Below are 17,196 nucleotides of genomic sequence, written 5' to 3'. Positions count from 1 at the left end.
ATTTTGTTTAGTTGTACCAAACGTGGCAATTCATGTTTACCAAGATAGCTTTACCGGTCATCCTTGAAATAACTTTGTACCAAACACATCCTAACTGACATGTGTAACTCACGTGATTCTCCTTTATTGAAAAACACCCGAACAACTCATTACTTCTCCTTTCTGGCTTTCACCATCATTTTTATGCAGCAAAAGGTTCGTGCTTAGTGGCAAGGCATTTGTATGTCAGTTGAGAGAATGATTTTGTTACGTGCAAAAATATTATGTGATTATGTGATTTGATTATAATTATTTATTGATGATGAGATAAGAGAGAGAAAAATATATAATTTTTAAATAAGTAATTATGATCATATAATAGGATCACTTTTCCAGATGAGATTTCATTTCCGTTAGTTAATATTTTGGTACCAGTTAATTTTTAAAATTGGTATAATTTTTTTTCAAAAGTTATGGTACAGTTTTAGTATTTTTTTGACACTTGTTGATGCCGCACGTGGCTTCTTCTCATGCTTTTGACTCTTCTAGCCTTGCTGAGTTGTTTGTAGTGTAGGAGTGCTAGATTAATATATCTTGAATGGTGAGTTATATATATCAATATGAATATATCTCAATGATGGCTGAGGGAGGGGGACTATATAAAGATATAATGGCTCTAAATTTTAACAAAATAACGACTCATAAATGTTATAATAATTTTTATTTGTAAAATGTCTAAGCGCATTGAATTAAAAGTGTGCATGACAGTCTTTTCAGAATTACTTTTTTTTTTAATTTTTGTTTCTAGAAACAGAAATGGATGAAATAGTATTTCACAAAATCGATTTATTTTTTTGTTCCCAAATGAACCAATTTAATTTCTTTGCTTAAAAATAGAAAAAATAATCAAAAAAATTCAGCTTTTTTATTTCCAGACATAAAATGATAAACATTTATCTCTTTGAATCACTCTCTACCACCACTACTATCATGTATGTGATGACCCTTAGACAGTGGCAAGCCAAGTATGCAACTAGCTGTGCCAACATCTGTAGGACCAAACTGATTAACAACAGCTGCAGCATATAAGATTGTAAAATAAAAACACTTTGTGGCATTTTTTGGATCAATACTAGTCAACTGAGAAGTAACTTTCAAGCCAGCATCGATGCAAATACTGCATCGAGTTTGATCATTCATGTCCCCTTTACAAGAAGTGTCTAATGAACTCAACATACCTACTTTTTGCTTCCAATCTTTGGTAGTTATTATACCTGCACAACTAGAAGAGTTAGTAACAAACTGGGTTGAGTTATGGAAGCAAGAAGGGACCAAAGATGGTTGAATTGACATAGATGAAAGCTTGACTTTGAAATCAGATAAGCAAGTGGAGGAAGTGTTTTCATCAGGAAGTTGAAACAAGGAAGTTTCTTTGAGGTGTTGAGCAAGCCCTATGCCAAAGAGGGTGAGCAGAGTTTCGCAACAGTGTTGTGTATCAATTGGATCTCTGCAGGATGAAGTGTCCCATGGAAAGGTCTCAACATAACTGAGATCCAAGGGACATGAGGAAGATGCAACATCAGCTTTGAAAATGGTGAAGAGGAAGAACATGAGGAGGGTAAAGAGCAACACTTGCTTATCCATGTTTAGATTTGTGATGAAGCAACACATTCACACACACACACAGAGGTTTTGGAATCATTGGGACCCTTATAATAGCCATTTTCAGAGAAGTGAAGTTTTACTAGTCAACCATGCACGGCTTGCTATAAGGCACGTTTTGAATAAATAAAAACATAGTAAAATGCAAGTGTTGGACTTAAAAAAGCCATTTGTGACTAACGTGGTGTGTTTCTTTTTGCTGGTCATAGTCAAATTGTTACTTCCAATTTTCTTTAACTTTTTGTTTTTTTTTTGTTTTTTGGTTAGGGACGTTTACCTTACATTTATATTATCTTTTAATCTAAAGTCTAAATAAACAAACACAACTATTCATCTAGTTATGGGAATTGTTCAGTGGTATATAAATAAGGGTTTTATAAAAGTTACGTAGTTAGCCTAGTGGTTGGGTGTGTGTTAGGTGTGTATAGTGTAGTGGTGTGTGTGTTCAATTCTCATGTAATGCAAAAAAAAAAAAAAAAAAAAAAAAAAGTTATGTAGCAGGAAAAGTGATTGTGTTATGTTATAGAAATTCGTTTTCGGTGCCGGAATTTTTTATTTTATTTTTTGCTTCAAAAAACTGCGGGTCCCACAAAATGTTGTGTGTGTAAGAAACTTTTTGTAGTCATGTTGCATGATGAATGCAAACCCCTATAAATAAATCAAGGGAAATCTACTTTTGAAAAAAAAAACTTTTTATGTGACATGTTATAATTATATATTTAGGGAACTATATAATTATAATATTAAAGTTTATTTTTCTCTCTTCAGAAATTATCTACTGAGATGAAGAGAAAAAAATATATAATTTTTTTATTATAACTATGACATAAGAAGATTTTTTTTCCAGCAACATAAGAAAAAAGAAACTCATAAATCAATGGCGATAGAAGAAAAAATATTACAAAAAAGAGTGAAAAAAGATAATATTAATTTATGAAAAATATATTTCTCATATTACATGAAATAATTTTATCTTATAGACACATAAAAATAAAATTGGTTTTAGTTTCTCTCTCTTCTCTTTAGTAGGTTTTATTCAATTTTTTGTGTATTATATGTAATATGAGAAATATATTTTCCTTAATTCATTTATGAATAACTAAAATCGTCTTATATGACATAATCTTATTTAACTAATGGTATTTGTCCTAGATTTTGCATACTTTTCGTCTTAGAAAGCTAAACAATACTAATTACAAATTTAAATGTTACAATAAATGAAAATTAAACTATGTATTAAAAAATGAAAATAAGATAATAGTTATTATAATCACATCTTGAAAATTCATAAAAGTAATACAGTAAATATATATTATAAAAGTAATGTCGTATATATTTAATTGTACCCAAAAAATATATATTACTATACGATTATTACCTCACATAAAATAAGTCATCTGAACTTGTTTTTAGAAAAAATCAGCCAATCAACTTTGGAATCTGACCAAACTTTACCTTGGCAACAAATTACAGCATTAGAGGCTTATCTGGTGAAGTTTGTGGATCATATGAATCTACGATGAGGAGTGAGGACACGCAGATATAGCTGATTAGCTGAAATAAATAATACAGGATGAGAGATATATTAGCATGGGTCGAATCGAATTGAATTTTTTGAAAACTCGAACCGAATTGATTTAAATAGTTTAGTTCGAAAGTGGTTCGGTTCGGTTCAGAAGTGGTTTGGAACCGGTTCAGGTCGACCCTCTTTTGAAAAAAAAATTTAAAATTTAAAAAATAAAATTATAAAAATTAATTTGATTCGGTTTGAAAATGATTCGGTTCGGTTCGGAAACGATTCGGTTATTAAACCGGTTCTAAAAATCGGTTCGGTTCATGAACCGATTCTTTGAAAATCGGTTCGGTTCATAAACTGATTTTTAAAAACCGGTTATTTTATGGGGCGGTTCCGTTCATGGTTTGACCTAATTTTTTGATTATTTTGCACACCTATATATATATATATATATATGGGAAAATATTTTCTCCTTTTAAAGGAGAAATTTTTTTTCATGTTAGTGACTTATAATATAAGTAGGGTCTACAAAATAGTGGAGAGAAAAAAAAATTCAAAGTAGAACCCACTTATACTATGAGTCACTAACATAAAAAAAAAAATCTTTTAAAAGGAGAAAATATTTTCCCATATATATTCAATATAGTACTGTGTAGAAAGAGAAGAAGCCGAATAGACAATAACTCCTCCTTATATTATTATTAAGTAGAGTAGCTGGCTACGCTCCTGGCCTCTGCGATTGTTTAAAAATCCGGAGTACATGACTGGTGACAATTACAAATGAATAATTAGGCATCATATAAGCAAACAACTTGCATCCAAATGACACACATTAACAACATAGTTTATGTCATTTTTATTTTTCACATGTTAAAATTTGTTTGTGACACATAATTTTCCACCACTAATGTTCTAAAAAGTGACCATTTATTTTGAAGTCAAAATTAACTGCCATGTGTAACTCACGTGATTCTCCTTTATTGAAAAACACCCGAACAACTCATTACTTCTCCTTTCACACTTTCACCATCATTTTTATGCAACAAAAGGCTTTCACCATCATTTGTATTTGTATGTCAGTTGATATTTTGGTATAGCTAATTTTTAAAAGAGAAATATTACTCTCATTTTATATAAGAATAATTCTATCATATTATAGAGAGAATCTAAGTAAAGCCCACCAATAAAAAGCAAAAAAAAAACAAAGAGGAGGTGAGATTTTTGAAGTGAGAAAATATGAGATAACTATTTCATGTAAAATAAGAGTAATATTCTCCTTTTTAAAATTTGTATAAATTTTTTTCAAAAATTATGATATAATCTTAATATTAGTTAAATTTTTAAAAATAATATAATTTTGTCACCAACTAAATTGTATCAGATGAATTTTTATTTACACTCGCTGAGTTTTTTTTGTGTGCCTTAATTGCATGCCGCACGTGGTTTCTCATACTTTTTAGCCTTGCTGAGTTGTTTGTATAGGAGAGCTAGATTAATATATCTTGAATGGTGAGTTATGTCAATATGAACGTGCTCATAAAAGTAGTGATATAGATCAAAGTTTTTTAAAGACTCAACGTGTGAATATATCAATGATTAGGGATGGTCCGCGATATGAATTAGATCAGTTTTGGAAGTAAAAAATTATCTGATTTAATCTTTCAGTTTGATCATGTAATCATTCATTCGGTTTGAATTTTTTTTCAAATTCAATCCAATTTTTTTGATTTAAAATTGGATCGATTTTTGATTTTTTAAAAATATTAAAATTTGTTTCATGGTTATTGTGCAAATAACATCTTTTGTATAATAGGCTTTGTAAAAAAATTTCTTGAAATACAAAAGCTAAACGATAATATAGTTTTTTTTTTGCAATGAAATATGAAGCTCTGCACAGATGAAATTTTGTTGATGAGATGTGACTAGTTTTTTTTTTAGTTTAGTTGATGGATTAATAGGTCTTGGGTTTAGAAATTTTTGGGTTATGATCGGGGAAAGACCCAAGTAGATAGAGTAAAATTAATATATTGGATTGATTTGGATTAGATCAGTTTTCATCATCCCATCCAAAAATCGATCCAATCCAATTAAAATTTACTATTTTTTTCGATTCTCGATTTTTCGGCTTTCGGTTATCGGTTTTTTGGTTCGGTTACCGCAGTTTGAATCAATTTGGATCGATTGATGAACACCATTATGATGATGGCAGAGGGACTATACAAGGATATAATGACTCTAAATTTTAGCAAAATAACAACTAATAAATGTTATAATAACTTCCATTTGTAAAATGTCCAACCGCATTGGATTAAGGGTGTGCATGACACCTTTTTAGAAGAAAAAAAAATTCATTTTTTTGTTTCCAAAAACAAAAATTGATAGAAATAATATTTGACAAAACCGATTTATTTTCTTGTTCCCGGGAATGAACCTATTCAATTTATTTGCTTAAAAATATAAAAAGGAATAAAAAAAATTCAGTTTTTTTGTTTTGAGGCACGAAATGAGAAACAATTGTCTCTTTCAATCACTCTTCACCATTACTATTATCATCACTACCACCACTACCATCCATTACCACGCCACCACCATCGTCATAGCCACTATCACTGTCACTGCCATTGTCACCGCTGCAGCCACTGCCATTACTACCACCACTACTATCACCAAGCCACTGCTACCACCACTTTCACCACCACCACTATGCCATCACCACCACCACCACGACAACCATGTTATCATTACCACCACCACCAACACTGTCAGTGTTGTCACCATCCCATCACTATCATCACTTCTAACACCTCTCATAATTATTTTTTCTCCAAACTTTAAAATATTAACTTTGCATATTTTCTATGAATATTTATATTTATATTTTTTGGGTCACTTCATAGGTATACATTTATACCGCGAATGCACAGCGTTTGCATTTTTTTTTCTTTCAAAAAGTGACTTGATATTAATAATTATAATTTCATTCTAATTATCTTATTTTAATTATGGACCAATTTTATAAATTTATAATTAAATTATTAAGATTCATAATTTAGCAGGGCGAGTTCTTATATATGGTGTCTAAAAGATGTAATGTATATGTTTAAGCTAGGTGTGATTATTCCGCAATGTCAATGAGTTACAATTACTATTTTGGTTTATTTTAAATGCGATAATTATTGTTTTTTTTTTTGATAACATAAATGCAATAATTATTGTTAATGGAACATATAATGTTTAAAAAGAAAAAATTTAATCATATTTTTAATTGAACTGTTGTGGTGATTATAACTTCATTTAATATCATTCGTAATATTAACGAACTAGATGTATAACAGAGCATTACAAATATAATAGATGCAAGATACTTCTAATAAGTGAAGAGTAATATATACACGTGGAAAATATTCACATGGGAGAAAATGAGCCATAATCATGTTACTGATTATCTCACTGCTATGAGTGAGGCAGCACACTGTCAATGTGTATGGTGAGTTGTATTGGGAAATGAGAGATTCTCCTATACGATATCTATGATTGTGAGGAATAAATCTTTGGTACTATTGTTGTACCTAGATTCAGTGCATCTCATTAATGAGAGCATTGCACATCAGAGGAGAGAGAAGAAATCTGACAGAAAAAACAGAATTTTAACTAACATGCAATATTTTCATTGGTGAGATGTACTAAATCTTTGGTACAACAGTAATACCAAAGATTTATTCTATAAGGAGGAGGAGAATGACTCCTTTAATTGAGCCTTTAGAGGCTAGTCCTTGATTTTGGGCTTTGAGGCCAGTAAATAACACTTGTATACGAAAGTTTGAACCACGTTTATTTGGTTGTGGACAAAGAAAATGTATTCTGTGGGTCTGGATTATGGTGGTCCTTTCCAAAAAAAAAAAAAAAAAAAAAGGATGAAGAGGAGAAAAATTAAAAATAGAGGAGTAGAAATGGAAGAAAATTTTATATTTATAGAAAAGGCACCACTGAATAAATAGTAGGCCTTGAGCATATTAAATTTTTCCAATGGACAAAGGGCAACCATGAGAGCTTCTAAGAGAAAAAAAATTCCAAAAGATGAGAGTTTTTCCAATGCATGGACTAATGGAGCTTCACCCAGTGTTTTTTTGGTCCTCTTCATTGATCTATTTTGTAAAATTGGGCTTCTCAATTGAACTCTTGGCTGACAAAACTTTGATTGGGTTTACCCCGTCGTATAATGACCTATGGCACCACAATTAGAGGTCTTAAAATGGATTGAATTTTGTTAGCCAGCATGTAAAGTTTTATATTTAGCCATAATCTATTAGGTCCTTTTTGTGATAAGGCATTTTCTATCCCTAACCTCACATACCCTATGATTTAGCGAGTTGGGTTGAAATTTATTCGTGGACCAAACATTTTTGTACATAATTTTTTTTATTAAAAATATATATAAATATAAAATAAATTATAAACATAATATTATGATAAAAATATACTTTTATATATATAATTCTATAGAATTTATATATAATAAATATATTTTATTGAAATTTGAAGATTTTAAGCAAATGGTAAAAAATTAATTTATTCATATATAATTAATTTTAAAGTTTGGACCCAAATTTGTACTGAAATATACCGTATACAATGCACTTTGGTAGTTTTATGAATAATGATAAGTAATTTTTTTTTATAATGATAGTTGTTCAAGAAAATTAGTAGTTTAACTTTCAAATATATAGCATGAACATTTGTTCAATACTGATATTAAAATTATTTTTTCATTGCTCCTTTTGGTTTTCCATATTAGACTTCTCGAAAAAAATCTTCATTTAATGACATCCTTTAATAACGAAACTTAGGAAATGCAGTAAAATTAAATTTTTACTTATATTAAATTCGAGCTTACAATTTTACTTGTATATTTGTGTGTATATAATATATTATTTCATTAAAAAATTAAATTAAGAAAAAATTATATTTTATGTAGAATATTCTATAAAAGTGTTAAATATTTATTTATTAAAATAATTTTGAATGCATTGAATATAATAAAAAAATATAAAATTATAATTTTGGATGAGTCGAACCTGACCCTAATCCATAAAGCTTTTGTCCTAATAGAGTCTTTATTATTGTGGATCTTTTGGCCTAATCCATATAAATTAGGACCTAGTAAGACGGGAATCGAGATAGCCGATTTTGACGGTTCTAACGACAATCACCCACTATAAATCAAAACTTTGACAAAAGACACAACAAGAGTTACTAGCGAAAAAGCACATGGAAGCGGAGCTTAGCATGTAGGAATTAGAAATGACAAATATCGAATAGCTTTTAGTTTAAAGCGAAAAGAAAGAAGTCATGTATTTTAATACGCTAGTTCTAGTTGCAACATGATTTTTAATTAACTTCTTTTGTATTTTACATGTATTTTGTTGTAGGTCAAGATATAAATTAATCACGTAAAAACGAAAAAGCTATATTCTTCTGTCCGTAAAAGTATTAGTCGCCTTCAAGAAGCTTTACATTTCTCGCATAACATTATTAAATCAGGATCGACTCGGCTGAAATATTGAGTCATTAAATCATCGGTTTAACCAATGAATTATTGGTTAAATTGTATAATTTAGATAGGTATATATAATTTTATATTTAAAATTCTTTCATAATGATTTCTATGTTATTTAACAAAATTCATAATTATGTCTATTTAGAATTATCTAAAATTATATCTGATAACAAATGTATGAACTAATTTGCAAAAAGAAAGCTTTGGCAAGGAAGAGGATATTGTTATCTTCAACCAGCCTCTTCCTCGTATGGTTAGTTTACTGGATGGAAGTTTATTTGCTTTTCATAATTATAGAACTTTTGCATATTGTAATTTATTTTTTTCGGACTTAGGCCTTCCCTAATTTTAAAAAATAAAATCCATAAGGTCATTAATAAAAAGTAAAATTAATATCACTTTTCAAATTAGCTATTCTACCTTGTCTTATACGCTTTCAAAATTCAATCCAACTTATTTAGCATTTTAACTTTTCATTTCAATTTCATCATTTTTAAGTTTAAATGTTTAATCATATTTTTGTGTGTGTGATTGATACGTGAATTGAAAATAGTGCAACGCAATTTAGAAATTTTGCATTTGGTCGTTGGGATAAAATATTGTCATTATCAAATAATGTTATTATCATGTTTTAGCCATTAATTTTCGTCAATCAACGGTTATTATTTATCGTGAATTAATAATTAATTAATGAGTTTGATTTGTGAAAATAATAACATTTGATTGCCAGAATTCAACGATTGAGATATAATAGTAATATTGATAGTAATACTATTTGATAGTATTAATACCTATCCCTTGGTCGTTACTTAAAAAGCAATATCGTTTTGCTTTAATTTTTTTAAATATGCATAACTCAATTTGATTAACAAAATCTGACTGGGTCATCGATTTTATCAAAAATTGGTCGAGTCAAATCGATTTTTACTGAGTCAATTACATAGTCAATTCATTGACTAATTCGAATAAGTTACGTCATCAATTTACTAATTTTTGGGTCAATCACGTCATTGATTTACTAATTTTTGGATCAATCAAGTTGAGTCGAGTTTAATAATACTTCACGTAGAAGGGAAAACCATAAAAATAAAAAATAAAAGTGAAAGTTAAGCATCAGATTCAGAGTTGAAGTTGAAGTTAAGTCTACAGAAAGAGAGAGGAAAAGAAAAGGGGAAGACGCAAAAAAAAAAAATAAAAAAAAATGAGAAAGACATATCGGATTTCATTTTCACGGAAAATTTTCTCTCCCCTATTTTCCTTCTTCATCACAAGATTCCCGCCACTTCGCCCTCGCCATCTGACAAACACCAAATAAACTCCAAGTCATCTCTTTCTCTCTCTTTTATCAGATTTCTTTTTTCTACCTTCAAACACCAAATAAACACTTCCTAACCCCAAAAGGTCACAATTTTCCACGCGCTTGTAACCTTCCCAAAAAAAAAAAATTGATTTTTTTTCTAGGTCACAGTTTTTATTGACAATTCAAAAATTCTTTACCCGAATTGCTGGTGATTTCAGCTGTTCATAGAGGGGGGAAAGCTTCTAGTTAGTTTCTATTCTTTACTCAATCGATTCCATTGTGACAATTTTGAATTTCCCTGAGAAGAAATGGACAAGTTTGGTGTGTTAACTGAAAAGTATGGGCTAAAGCCGCAAGGAAAATCGGCTCCAATGGCGTCATCAAAACGACCCACTAATGCACGTGATTCTCAAACCCTAACTAATTCGGCTCTAAACCCCAAAACTTCCCAATTCGGATCCAGATCTCATCAAAACCCCACTTTTGATTTCGCTCCCTTTTTTTGACGAAAATAAGAAAACCCAGCATTTTGAGGGTCTTGATGTTGATGGCTTTGACGATATCTTTTGTGGGCACAACAAATCGAATGTTGGTAATGGCGGTTCGGTTAATAATGAGTATTTTGATGATGTATTTGGTGAGTTTGCTTCGCCGCCAAAGCAGGGTGTTGCCATTGATGACTTGCTGGATAAGATTGGTGGGATCCACGCAAAACCCAAAAGTTTGAATGGGAATGGAACTGAAGGGGTTGCTAAGAAAACATCTGAATTTGATGACTTGATACCTGGGTTTCGTGCCAGCGCTGTTACAAATAATGGGTATGGAACTTTTGTACTCGTTCCTCTGTTTTCTTCGTTTGATTGGGTATTAACTCTTTACGGTGTCGATAAAGAAAAAGAGAAATGTTACTCTTTCTTTTGCATATATATTTTTTTATTATTGGATGAATTTTCATGTAAGCTGGCAGATAAAGAAGTAAATTTTCAGTAACTGTGAGTGAGGACATACGTTGACTCACGTGGCATTGAAAATAAGGAAGAGGATGGAATAAATGCAGTTAAGTTAATGGTGTATTTCCCCATTACTACAATAGGAGTATTGAAAATTTATCCCTAATTAAGAGTGAGCTCTAAGTTATTGAAGTTCACGCGAGATTTTATCTAAAAATAAAAATGTATTACCAGAATTCCTCTTAAAAGAAATACTTATTTACTCAGAGGAATACTTTCGGCAGATTAGGAATTGTTCATGTATGATTTAATAGTATTTTATATTTAATTCAATATTGTTAGGTGGTGCTGCGTATTATATTTTTTAGTGGACAAGTGCAGTGCTCACATAATGCATAGTAATCTCTCAGGAGGTTGGGGCTACTTGTAAATTAGAGGGAAAAATTAAAGAAAAATGTTCACAAGTGATTCCCTTCTTTGGAATGAAAAGTCTTCTTGTACACCTATATGTTAAGGTGTGGATTTGAAGCTTCCAAATTTCTTGTATCAACTTCCTGTTTATAAATGCATGGAAAACTAGGGATCATTAGTAAACGCTGGTAGTGTTATTTTCCTCAACAATAATTAAGAGTTTTTAGCAGTTATCGGCATAGTAATGTGTTCCTAGCAAGCTTTGAGTGGTGTTAGGGTTTGTGTGGGGAGCATAAGAGCATTGCTCTCCGTGGAAAGCTAACTGATATGTTGAGAACGTGTTATATATGCTGGTATATTGTGGCTTAACTAATATACCACATCTTTTCTATCTGCAAGTGATTAAGTTGTTTATAACTTGAATTACGAATAAAGGAAGACATTCTCTACCTTCTCATTGGTAGGTATCATCTTTCTCTTTAGTCTCACTGTCTCTTAATGTGAACTCTTTTTCAGTAGATCAAGTACTGATATGAATAAGCCTCATAAACCAACTGTCTCCTCAAACAAACCAGCAGTCACATCTAATGATGATCCATTTTTAGTATTTGAGGCAGCTTCAAGCCCAGCGTCTTCAGAATCATTTCTGGACTCACTGGAACAGATTGGTAAACCAAATAGTTCTGATGGTACAAGAGCCAGCTCCGGTACCTCCCCGTCGTTGAGATCTTCTGAATACTTGAGATAAAAGACATGAATAACCATCTTTTTTATCAGATACTTAAGAGGTAATCTGAAATTTTTATGATGCAGTTAACAACTCAAGTGTATCATCAATAGATGAACTTGAGGAATTTGCCATGGGTAGGGTGCAGAATGATCCCAGTAGAGAGGCGAATGTACATACTGGTGAAATTAAACAAAGTTCAGTAGTTAAGGCAAACAAAAATAAAGGAGCTCTAAATGCAAAGGGACATCAATTAAATGGCATGGATGATCTTGAATCATTTTTCAGCATGAGTTCTCGTGCAACCAGTGCACCAAAGTCAAGGTCTTCAGATATGGTAAAAGTTATTAATATAATAAGTTCAAATGATTCTGCAACATAAAAAAGACTATATTCAGTATTTATTGCTGATGCATTGATCAGGATTATATATTTGATCACCAAATGCTAAACAAAGGGAGACCTGAAGTGTCGCAAAGGGTGCCATCTAGATCCTCAGCAAGCATAAAAAAATCTTCAGTGATGACACCTCTTGATGATCTTTCATTGATTTTTGGTGGTAAGTTGCTGCTTCAATATACCGAGTGTGTTTTGGATTGCCGACCCCAACTAGTTCGGGATAAAGGTGATTTGATGTTGATTTGTTTGAAATAGTTTATAACTAGAAGCTTATTTAGAGAGCTTTTGAAAAAAAATGAAATTTTCTCCAAAAAATAATCAAAATTTAACATGTTCCAATTTTATAATATTGATTGTGTCTGCAACATATCATTTGTTTTTATTATTTTACTTTTTTTTTTTTCAAAAGGTTCTCCATCATCTGAATTCAATGAAGTTGAAGGAGAAACCGAAGAAAGACGAAAAGCAAGATTGGGACGTCATCAGAGGACCCAAGAGCGAGCAGTATGCATTTTTACCTTCTCAGTTTTTTATTTTCTTTTGATAAGGAGAAAGGGGGATTAAGTTGGAACTCAATAATGCAAATTATGTAATTTTTTCTATCTATATCTTAAGTTCTACAAAAGGCCTAGTTTGTTTCTTTATATTTATTATATTTTCTGAATTCATTTGGTTGTCAAATCTTTAGCTTAATGCTCCTTAACGAGACCCAGCATAACATATCATCTGTATTTGACCTTTTGAGGCTTGGCTATACTTCTTTAATCTTGAACTCAAAAGCATATATGATGTCTTCGTAGTCCATAATGGACATTGGCTTTATTTTTCATTGCATTACATGTTTTATTAAAATAAGTTTATCTTGGTACAATTTTTATTCTTCTGACTGTCATATTTTCAGGCAAAAGCATTGGCTAATATGAATCAGCGTGACCTTGAAACTAAGATGGAGGAAGAAGAGAGGCATGTAAGCTTTTATAGTGTTTTATTTGGATAGTGATTTATTTCCAAGGGTTATAGTATTAATTCTTCATTATTTTATCACTTTTCCTTTTCATGTGAACAATATTATTTGAATAGTTAGTGTGTAATTATCTATTCTTGTATTTCTTTTGTTTTTTATTCTGTATATTTATTACATTTTCTTTGTTTGGCATTTGATTTTAATTTTGTAGAGAATTGCTGAAATTGCGGATGTTCAGATAAAGCGATGGGCTGCAGGGAAGGAAGGCAATCTGCGGGCATTGCTATCAACATTACAACATGTGCGCTCTTTTACCATTGTTACTTGTTAATACTTGATTGCACTTTAGGGGTCTTGAATATATCTCTTTTATCCTGTAGTCAGATTTGCATGCATGGTGACTATTGTCACTATCCTAAATGTAAGAAAGTAGCATTTATGTCACATAAAAAAGTAAATAGAAACATTAGGTTCTTTGGCTGTGTGTATATGCCAGATAGTCACTATAACCAAGGTTCAGAATAACTGCCCATTTTAATTTTTGTGCAGAATGATAAAATTCAGTGTAATATTAACTGATGGAAAAATGAAAAAGCAGTGAACCATGCCTTATACAGAAGATATCAAATATGTAGCCTAAATTGTACGGCTGACCTGATCTATTTTCAAAAAATAAAAGGTCTGGTCTGACCTAATTTTAGAAAGTAATAGATCTAGTTTGGGCCTGTTTAAGCTTGTAAATTCCATATCCTATATCTAACCCTCAACTTTGGCAAACCCTAGAAATCAAAGAATTCAAGTTGCTAACTTTGGGGCTGATCCCACGGGAGAGCAACATTCTGACAATCTAAACTGAATGGTCAACCTTTATGGATTCCAAACACGCTCTGGTCAACAAACTGAACACGAAAGGAGCCAACCCACAATCTTGGTAGTTCTAGACAATGGTCTCAAATACCTTCGAAGGTGGCAACTTTAAATGACAATCTTCGTCGTTGTCGAGCTTGGAAGCGCAAGTGGTGGTTCAAATGGTGTTATAGCTTATAGGTGTGGGACTTGAGGTGGGCACATGTAAGTTGGATGATGGTTGAGTAAGAAGCGAGGTTGTGGTGGCATCGGAATTTGGATTTGGTCTAGAAAGCGAAGTGCGAGGTGAGGTTTGTTCTTAATGTGGAGAGTGATTTGGGAAAAACCAACGGGATCGATGCAGTTGGGAATTGGGATACAGATAATGGAGACAGTAACGTGCTAGGTGAGGACGGAACCCATGCTTGTTAGCACACTTTCGGCAACATCGTTTGAAACAAGAGGAAAAAAGGCATATGAGGACTTGAATTGCCAACAACATTTGAAACAAAGTATAAGGACAGTCTTCGGGTTCTGCAAGGTGAATGGCAGTGCTATCAACAAAACCTTTCCTTTGTTTTTGTTTTTCATGTCTTTTAAAAGTAGTCCTCTAGCTTGATTTTTAAGTAGTTTAATTTTTAGGCATTAGTGTTTGGGCCGATTCAATCACACAATTGCAAATAGAAAAAGAAGAGGGAGAGAAAAGCAGTACACGGTTTACCCTAGTTCACCCTAATGCAGTGCTACGTCCAGCAAGTTTGTCATCATATTCTCCTCATTGCACTTGTTACAATGCACTAAGTTATCAGAGAATATAAATACATTTTTAGAAAACTCTTAAGCCGTGCCCAAGCCCAAACTACTAAACAAAAGAAAAATACAAAGTAACCTGAGGCCCACAACAATATCAGGCTTCTACGAGTACGAGGACTTGAGTCGTCGTCTAGATGCAATGTAGGATCCATCTTCCACAATAAATATGTCCTATTTAACTAGACTGGTCAGGCCAGGCCTAACACAAAATGTAGGCTCCTAATAGGTTGTTTGATCTATTTACACCCGTAGTGATAGTGGACCAATTGGAATATGTTGACTCAGTTATGTATGCTCTATACTGGTCAAATTGACCTGAAGTTCGTGCCGGAAAGGGAGTGAGGGAATCCTATTAGGAATTTATAACTATTCAAAAGAAAGGTAGCATTGATTATGCTATATGACAACTTCTGTATAGGATTTGGTTTTGGTGAAGTGGAGGCCTTTGCCTTGCTAAATTTTTCAGTTGTTTCCAAGATCTGTTTGTAAACGTATAGCTTTGGAGTTTCTCAATGGTTTCTATTTGGTTGTCTTCAGATATATGTAGACTTCTTTGATGCAAATAAAATAATAACATTTATAATCGAAGATTAATCTTTTGTTAGACCGTTCCAGGTGCTAAAGAAAATGATGTATCTGTCCTTACTATGAACATCTTTTTTCATTTTAGTGATAATATATAAATTACCATTCAGTTTGTTTTCTGTTCTTTCTACATCACAAAAATATTACTTTTTTTTTCTATTTTTTTTAAATTTCCCGTTATGCTTTCTTACCATTGAGTTTATATGCAGGTTCTTTGGCCTGAATGTGATTGGCAGCCAGTATCTCTGACAGATATGATCACTTCGTCTTCAGTTAAAAAAGTCTATAGAAAAGCAACATTATGCATTCACCCAGATAAAGTCCAACAGAAAGGTGCTAGTCTTGAACAGAAATATACTGCAGAGAAGGCTTTTGACATCCTGAAGGTACATTGTTAAAAATAATTATGAAAAATAAATCGTCTGCAGTTGAAATCTTACGAGCTATGATTTTTTATCTGTATTTATAATTTCTTTGTAAAATAACTACATGTTATCTTGAAACAGGAAGCTTGGAAAAAGTTCAGTGCAGAAGAGCTTTCTTAGATCCCTTTACTAATTGTCTTCGCGAATGAATAATGCTATCCAAGACTTGCTCTGCTGAATGCTGATAGAGTTTTCTTGTACCGTTGTAGATACTCTTGGTTTCATTTGGCAGCCGATTCTTTTCCAGATGCATTATGTGGAGAGCACTTCACTGTAAGTTATCACTTTTGTATAGTAATGCTGATTCATAAATCTGTACAAATTTATAATGCTCCTTATCAGTTAAGACTGGCCAGTTTCACTCAAAATTTTGATGACAAGTGTTTGTCATCCAAGGGCCTGTTTGGTGTGATGTATAAGGCCCGATAGTATAAGCTTATACTATACGTTATGACATTTTCAATTGTTTGGTGTGACCATCGTATAGTATAAGCTTATACAACATGACCCCTTTATACATCAAAATGATGTATAACTTAATCCGGCCTAGGAGTGGTGGATTAGGCATGATAAGGGATTGATGTATTAATATTGCTTGCAAGTACAATTCCCAAGAACTAATATATCATTTCAATATTTATATATTAAAATAATTTTTTTTAGTATATTAATTTTTAAAATATTGGAGGATATTATCTTATACAATATCATACCAAACGCTGGATAGTATTAAAATTTAATCAGGTCTTATACAATCAGGTCTTATACTATCAGGTCTTATCCTATACTATGCACCAAACATGCCCCAAGTTCTTGAATTACAATACGTAAATTGTTCAATTGCTTTTTTCAATAAAACTTCATGAATCTTATCGAATTAGAAGATTAAATAACATAATAAAAAATAACTTTAAAATATATAATATCATCATCAACATCAACACTACCTTTATGTCAAACTAGTTGGGGTCTGGGAGATGAATTCAAATGAAAAGTATGAAAAGATTGAGAAAAAAAGTTAAAATAATAATAATGTATATATATATATGGGAAATATAAGAA

General features: G+C 31.6%; 2 protein-coding genes across 2 annotated transcripts; one reads left to right on the top strand and one right to left on the bottom strand.

The window, feature by feature from the left end:
* Window positions 1–945: 945 nt before the first annotated feature.
* On the bottom strand, window positions 946–1,623 carry LOC133314697 (probable receptor-like protein kinase At1g11050). The gene has a single exon (XM_061516218.1). It carries the CDS (start codon window positions 1,621–1,623, stop codon window positions 946–948), a length of 678 nt encoding a protein of 225 aa, XP_061372202.1.
* Window positions 1,624–10,526: 8,903 nt separating this feature from the next.
* Window positions 10,527–16,743, top strand: LOC133314693 (auxilin-related protein 1-like). The gene is made up of 9 exons (XM_061516215.1): window positions 10,527–10,832; window positions 11,892–12,082; window positions 12,189–12,439; window positions 12,526–12,661; window positions 12,911–13,005; window positions 13,403–13,468; window positions 13,677–13,766; window positions 15,919–16,095; window positions 16,216–16,743. The coding sequence occupies exons 2-9, from the start codon at window positions 11,908–11,910 to the stop codon at window positions 16,252–16,254; spliced, it is 1,029 nt and encodes a 342-aa protein (XP_061372199.1). The 5' UTR covers window positions 10,527–10,832; window positions 11,892–11,907; the 3' UTR covers window positions 16,255–16,743.
* Window positions 16,744–17,196: the final 453 nt, after the last annotated feature.

The sequence above is a fragment of the Gastrolobium bilobum genome, unplaced genomic scaffold (genome assembly GCF_033153095.1).
Source record: "Gastrolobium bilobum isolate Gb01-03AN ecotype WA unplaced genomic scaffold, APGP_CSIRO_Gbil_v1 utg7360, whole genome shotgun sequence".
NCBI classification, from domain to species: domain Eukaryota; kingdom Viridiplantae; phylum Streptophyta; class Magnoliopsida; order Fabales; family Fabaceae; genus Gastrolobium; species Gastrolobium bilobum.
Note: the sequence above shows the minus strand (reverse complement) of the source record. Positions and strands in the feature narration are given on the sequence as shown.